The 7,762-nt window shown below is 30.4% G+C and overlaps 1 protein-coding gene across 1 annotated transcript; it reads right to left on the bottom strand.

The window, feature by feature from the left end:
* Window positions 1–2,488: 2,488 nt before the first annotated feature.
* LOC129804371 (uncharacterized) lies at window positions 2,489–5,282 on the bottom strand. Its single transcript, XM_055851625.1, has 2 exons — window positions 4,770–5,282; window positions 2,489–3,405 (listed from the first exon to the last, which is right to left on the bottom strand). Exons 1-2 carry the CDS (start codon window positions 4,788–4,790, stop codon window positions 2,905–2,907), a joined length of 522 nt encoding a protein of 173 aa, XP_055707600.1. The 5' UTR covers window positions 4,791–5,282; the 3' UTR covers window positions 2,489–2,904.
* Window positions 5,283–7,762: the final 2,480 nt, after the last annotated feature.

Here is a 7,762-nt window from a genome sequence, read left to right as displayed (position 1 = left end):
TTTAATATCCTCACTAGTATCTTGCTCACCTTAGTTTTTCACAAATATCCAGTGATAAATTCAATTTCAATTTTCAATTCAATTTATTGACTCACAAAACTTAGGGTAGTTCCCTCTTACAAATTTGTAGCATAAAAAAATAGTTAAAAAAAAAAATTGGCGTTGATCCTTGAGTTCAGCTTTTAATTATTAAATTATTTGTTTAGGAAAACACAAAAATATTAATATTCATGAATTTGAATAAAAAGAAACCATATATAAAGCATAATTTTTTACCTGCGATTTTTTAAAATTAAAAGCTATTAGTAATTTTTAAATGTAAAACTTTCATGCTTTTAAATTCAAATTTAAATATTTATTTCTTTAATTATTGCAATTGTTTTCCTTGTTTTATTCAGAAAGATGAAACATTTTTTTTTAATTCCAGATCTTTTCCTTTACTGAGTTCCAGTTATGAATACAAATAAAGTACCTTACCTACTAAAATATTTTTAATTCTTCGTACTAGAGGTAATATACTAAGTTAAAGAAATTTAACTTTATTAATACTTTAATTATTTATATTTTTCAAAAAAAAATAAATAATTTTATTTCATATCAAAAATAATTGTTTTCCAAAAGTTGGTCATTTTTGAAAAATCAAAAGTTTGTTGTCTCATTTAAAAAACTAATTTAGAATGGTCAAAACATACAACCAACTTAATGTAAACCAGTTACATTTTGAGTTTATGTCATTTGAGAGGCAAATGGTGGATTTGTACATTTTTAAAGTTGCGAATAAAAAGGGTAATATTTACACCGATTTTATGTAGATCAATACTACATGGTAAAATTAACATTTGCGGAATGTTATTTTAACTTTTTCGGATTTCTCACAGTGAAAGTGCTTCATAAAAGCCTTTCCAATGGCCATTCAATGCTCATTGGGCTTTAATGTTCTTCTGCCCTCGAATTTATTATGCAAATTTTTCATATGACATTGTCACGTTGTTATAGAATTTCCCTACAGGGTTGCTTTACAAGGGCAAGGCTATCCTGATATTCTTTACTTTAATACTTTTAAATACTTTCACGAAATATTATACACTCTCAGACCTTCTGCACACTTAAAAAATTGAAAATAAAATATTTACATTATTGTAAAAATGGTTCAAATTCAACTTTAAAAAAGTTGTTTTTTTTTCAAAAATATGGTGAAAAGGTATTTTACACATTTCCAAAACCATTGTTAGAGTATTTTTAAGTAAGTATTCAATCATTCTATTTTTGGTGTTCTAAAATATTTCGTAATGTATGAACCGGTATGAAAAATTATTGCATTCTTTTATTAGAACTGCCTGAAAGTCTTTCAACCTTTATAAAAATTCATTTTCTTGCGCTCTTTTGCAATAAATAACGGTTTGATAGCTTTTCTTCCTGTACAAAATATAACTTTGAGTGTTAACCTTTCACTAAAAAATAATCAATTAGTGCAATTCTTAATACAAATAGCGGTATTGCCATTTCATTTTGCATTTACAGAATTTATGTAAGTATTGCATAAACAACACATTTTCTTACAAGAAAGTTTTTTTTTTGAATCGAAGTTTTCGAAGTATCAATATCATCAGTTCTATTAAATTGAGAAAAAACGGGGATGCGATTAACTTTTTTCCTAATTTTTTAGGTGTAAAAATATACAGTAGAGTCTCTCAAATCTGAATCTCTCAAATTCGAACGCCGTTTGGATTCAAAATGTCAATTGTTGGGTTATGTTAAAAAATTCGTGTTGTGGATGATTGAAAATCATATTTCTGTGCTGTTTTCTGAATATTTACTTACATTATGAGAGAATAAAATGGAAAGGAAGTTCGTCACCACGAAGATTTGTGAGAAATTCTGGGCATTTGATTCAAAGTGCAATTTAATCTCACGTAAATTCCGTTAGTTTTGAAAATATCGTTCGAATTTGGGAGGTGAGAAATGTCAAAAATACCCCCCAATCGTTCGAATTTGAGAGACTCTACTGTATCATTTTTTAATGTTAATATTACACCTTTTTAAGGGTAAAATTAACATGAAAAAGGGAAACTTTAACCCCTAATACACCTAAAAAGCATAATATTTACACCGATTTCGGATCAATACTGCAGGGTAAAATTAATATTTCCGGAATGTTATTTTAACTTTTTAAAGATTCAGGGAGATCACCTCCTTCCGAGGGCGTCAGTAGTGTTTCTCTTTTCAGGGACACGAAAAACACACAGGATTCTGTGTGTTTTTAGAATCAACTTAGAATCCTGTGTGTTTTTCGTGTCCCTGAAAAGAGAAACACTACTGACGCCCTCGGAAGGAGGTGATCTCCCTGAATCTTTAAAATTCTACATAACGTCAGTTACCACTCGAATGTTCTACGTTATTTTAACTTTTTCGGATTTCTCTCAGTGTAATTAAAAAATTTATGAGAAAATCACCTCAGAAAACATGTAAGTAAAAATGAAAGTCTCAATTTCTGTACTCGTAATCATTAAAATTTATTTAAATACATTTCTTAATCTCTTACTACAATTAAATAATAATTACAAAAAAATGCATGAACTATAGACTAATTAAATAGAATTTTCAGGGAAATAATAAGGAGACTATCAACACATTCATCAAAAAATGAATGGAGATCATAACTAAAGAGCAACATGAGTTGCATCACAACGATTTTTTTTGTCATCAACAACTCTTGAGTCCAATGTTAAAGTGATTAGCATTGAGATGTGATAAAACGGCATTAAATTTCAAAATGACTTGTTCCAGTGACTTTGAACTTGGTCTCCTTAGGAGATTTGGAGTTTTGGTCTCCTTTTGGTGGATTTATCTCATGACTTTTGGGGTAAAAATTCCTCTTTTTTTTGGTTCACTGCCTTGAGTGGATCATTTCTGGTACGGGTACCTCTGTCCGTACTGATAGGGAGCATAGTAGGGATTGTACTGTTGATAGAGTTTATTGTTGTGGACAATGAAGTGACTTGTGTTGGCAGGAACTATTACTGAAGGCTTAGATGATGATGATGATTTCTGTGGTTGCTGCTGCTTCCGCTTCTCTTTCAGCTTCTGCCGCCTCACCTGTTGCTGCCGGTAGACGAAGAGAGGCCTAAAGATGATGGCTCTCTTGTCTCTTGCATGATCTTCAAAGTCTTCTTCAGGAAGCTCCCGCAAGGGATTTACAGGCAACGTGTCAAGAGTTAGTGGTTTTTTTGATGTATCATGTCCATAGAGTTTGTTAATAAAATCAACATATTCTGCAGAATGGACAGGCTTTTTGAGGGGTGATTCAGCTACTGGAAAGAATTCAGGTGTCAATTCAGCTGGGAGACTCTGTGGAGCCCCATGGCAGACGACCAAAAATGTTATTAGATGTAGTAAAGACAGCATCTGAAAGAAGAATTAAAATTAATTTAATTTCAATGAAAAAGATTAGAAAAATTTAGTGAAATTATTAGTTTATTTAAATCATGATTCGTATATAAATTTTTAAGTCCAATCTCATGCTTTGATTGGTTATGGCTTTAAATGCCTTCCGAAAGTTTAGCCAATCAGAAAATGAGATGAAACTAAAATATTTTATGTGTTTAAATATTTATTTACAAATGTGTAAGCTTTAAATAAATATTTTTTTTTAGATTGAAATAAAAGTGATAGTCCTTGCTAACAAACGATTACAGATCCTTCTCAGGCTTATTTTAATCTAATGTACATTAAATCGGAATAAATAAAACAGAAAATTTATAATAAAGAAAAAATATTTAATTTTAATTACTTTATTGTTCAAAGTATGTATTATTCACATGAAAATTTTTATTTTATAAAATATTCTACTTTCATGGCTCTTTTTGAATGACTAAAGCTTTGACTACTTTGAATACTTTGAAGTTCCAGTCAATCAGTGAACGCGAATTATTCCATTGAATCCCATTAAATATTTAATGGGATTAAATATTTAATTACAACGCAAAAGCAGAAGCACAAATGCAATTGGGAATATTTTTAAAAGACAAAAGGTTCACAAAACTGAATTTTTATGTAAAATATTCAAATATAAAATTTTAGTAAGGATTTAAATCTGTTCTAACGATATTGACTTCCCGAAACAAAAACTTTAGATAATGAACTTTTACTGTCAAAAAACTGTCACAAATTTTAAAACAATGTATTCATTTAAATTTGATTCATCTCTTAGTTACACAATTTTGTGCAAATTTAACATAGGGTCGCTTGAAGCAGCAATTGTCATAACTGCCTCATCGCCTATTTCAGCAATTCTTGTAGCAATATTTAACTGCATAGAATAAATAAAATTGCACATTTAAGTGATGAGTAAACCACGACAATTGTTGATTCAATTGACGATAAGTGGATTATTCATAAAAATTTCCGTTAAAACTCTTTATCAGAAAAATTCCACGAAAAGCACGCCAAATTCTTGGAAAATTTTAAAAATTGCAAAATCAAATGAATAACAACTTCACCGCAAAGCATTGATCGTCAGAAGTTTTCTTTTTAAATAAAATCATGAACACATTGCCAAAATATTTTTCTAATAATTTCTAATTAGCACAGCGAAAAAATTTCACGACTATTTGCACTGAAATATAAACAAACAGCGGAAATATTCCACAAAAACCAAAATCACGATCATGGCACTTTTTATTTCTCACCCACTGTTCCAAAGGTGAAATATTTACACAATAAACAATCTTTTATTGGAAATATGTATGATAAAAAGATAAAAATCTCACTTTAATATGCGATTGCTCCATTCTTCAAAAATTCACGTTTATTTTTTTCTCTCTTCAATGGCTCTAAGCACGAGACTTTTTCTGGGATCCTTCCGTTGTGCCGCCAAGTCTTCAACTGTTCAGGATGAACTTGGTTCAGCATCTTTTATACAGCTTTTCGTGAGCAACAAATTCCAGTGGATTTTCACACTTTTTTTTTACCATCCAGCATCCCAATACATTTACTCAGCTATATAACTATTGGTGACAAAAATTCTGCAAATTGCTGCTCTTGAAGTTCTTCATAAATTGAGCTTAAAAGGGTGATAAGTATGTTTTCGCACTGGTATATCTCACAGTGGAAAGTACACGCGCTTCTCGGAGGTGGTTTGTTAATTAGTTTATGATTTATTTTTTTTTGCTTTCTTCCTCATGACTCAAGCCATGGGCTTTTGTGTCTATTTTGGGATGCCAATTTGTTTAATTAAATTATTTTTGTTTTTTTCAAAAAATATTAAAAATCATACAACAGAATTGTTCTTTTGAATGTGAATATATCCAATATATTAATTAGGGAAGTTAGGTTTAAATTTTGGGTGTGTTCCTTTAAACAAATACAAATTTATTTTTACAGCTGAATTTTTATAATTTTCTCAGTAAAAATTAAAAAAAATAAATGCGTTAATTGAAAGCTTTAAATAAAGAGTAAATAAATTTTGAAAATTGCATTTTTGAAACAATAATCCTATAGTAATATTATGGGGGCTTAGGACATAAGGCTTAGCCATATGGATTACCTGGGGTAATTTTTCAATTAGCGATATTTGAAAGAAAATTTTTACTTATAGTTTTTTATATTTATAACAATTATCTTAATGTATCTTGAATAATCTCTGCAATTGCATCTTATTTAGAAAATTTAGAATTTAGACCAAAAATTGGACTAAATCTCTAGACTGAAGATCGGTTTAAAGAATTGGTACTGAAGCCTAATTTTTTATTTATTTACTGAGCAAAGTATTAAAATCATTTTTAATCCATTCTTAATGTTTTTATTTTATTTGTAGCAATCATATTTTTAAATTTATTAAAAAAAATTGAACAATATAATTTAACGGGTTCTGGTCAAAATCCCAAACGCCAAAATCCCGAACTCCCAAATCCCGAACTCCCAAATCCCGAACGCCAAAATCCCGAAAGCCAAAATTCCAAAAGCTAAAATCTCCAAAATGTCTAGGGTAAGTGTGCCAAATTTCGGCATAGTTGCATATAAGCACCGAAGTCCTAAGTTGGAAATGCAATATTTTGAATTCATATTGATATTTTTTGTTACTTCCTTTTCGGGAAGGTTGTGTGGTACCTTGAAAACTAGTTTATCATCTTTGTTTTCTTTAACTCACTTTCTAAAATATTGAAAAATTAATAAAAATATGGACATTGCTTTGGGTAGTATTCCGGCCACTTTGAGTGAAATACCGGCCATCTTGTTTCTAACCACCTTTTGTGAAGTAACGGATAGAAAATTTCAAAACGTCAAACGGAACGAGTTTAATATTTAGTTTAATACGTTTATATGACCCACAAGCCCTGAGATCTTCCGCGTAATTTGTCCTGAAGACCTGAAGAGTAGCATCTCAAATTTACGCGCAGATTCCCGTAGCAATTTGCCCTTCCTGAACTCTTCCAAGGTCTTTTCCACATCATCTTTTTCATAGAAGCGATGGTTTTTTTTCTGGACATTGTAGAACTCAGAAATTGAAAAACAAAACACACAAAATGAATAAGAAATTTAGGAAAGCAAAAGATGTTGCCGGAATAGGCAACATTACTTCACCGAAGAGACGCTCACAAAGTATATACTTTTTTACGCGAAATACAGGATCCAGCTGGGAAATTTCACCCGAAATTTAAAGATTGATTAACTCTATTAACATAAACAGAAACAATCTTTAATAAAAACTACAGTAGACTCTTCGATATCCAGCACTTCGCTATCCGGGTGACAGCTGCCAAACACTGGCGGTTGATATATTCAAAATTATTTTCACTAAACATGAAGTTTGTCCAGAGTGAAATAAAGTATTATTAACATTGTATCGAAGTTTTTAATACATAATTGTGATAAAAAATGAAACATAAGCACACCATGAAGAAAATTCTCTTTTTCTTTGTCAGACAGAAAATAAATTCACACTGCACAAAATAGAAAAACCGTTGATCATTCAAAAAACCTAAATGTCATTTTGTCCCCCAGTCAGCCGGATATCGAAGAGTCTACTGTAATCAATTTTCATGAAAATCACCGAAGGAAAACCTTTTGCACTTCACCACAAATCGTAAGACTGCTAGAAACACAATCGATCTGTAACATTTTTTGTAAGACTCTTTCCACACTGAGTTTCTACAACGCAATTTAAATTAAAATTATACCTAAAATTTACCGGTCTTAGTATTAATACATCCTAAAATGAATAAATATTTAAAAGCAAAATGAATTCATTGACTATTCGAAGATAACATACATAATTTTAATTAATTTATTTCCATGGCCGAAATTACACTCAAAGTGGCCGAAATTAGAAGCTGACCGAAATTAGGCACACTTCCCCTAAATCGAAACATCGAACGCCAAATTTCGAATAGCCAAAATCCTGAATGAGTCAAAATCCCGAATCCTTAAAAATGTAGTAGGTACATTAACGACTGCACCCGTGTGTGTTGCAGGTAAATGAAATATTCAGTGTTTTGGCAAATTATTCCACTTATTATCTTACGTATAATTTCGTTCCTTTCAGGATTTAGATCATTTGGAATTTTGACATTCGGGATTTTCGGTTTCAGGATTTTAGCCTTTGTGGTTTTAACCCATAAAAATCCCACCCAAGGATAAGTGTTCAGGGTTCAAATCTTCATTTAAATCACAGAAATGAAATGTCAAAAGACTAAATATTTAGCATTAAATTGAGATATCTTGAGTATTTTAATTTTATTTTTTCTAAATTTTAAATTTAAAC

This window comes from Phlebotomus papatasi, chromosome 2 (genome assembly GCF_024763615.1).
Source record: "Phlebotomus papatasi isolate M1 chromosome 2, Ppap_2.1, whole genome shotgun sequence".
NCBI classification, from domain to species: Eukaryota; Metazoa; Arthropoda; class Insecta; order Diptera; family Psychodidae; genus Phlebotomus; species Phlebotomus papatasi.
Note: the sequence above shows the minus strand (reverse complement) of the source record. Positions and strands in the feature narration are given on the sequence as shown.

Coding starts and splice junctions, on each gene's coding strand:
- LOC129804371 (XM_055851625.1), bottom strand. CDS start 4,790: ATGGAGCAATCGCATATTAAA. Junction 3,406..4,769: donor TGGAGCAATCGCATATTAAA/GTGAGATTTTTA, acceptor TTCTTCTTTCAG/ATGCTGTCTTTACTACATCT.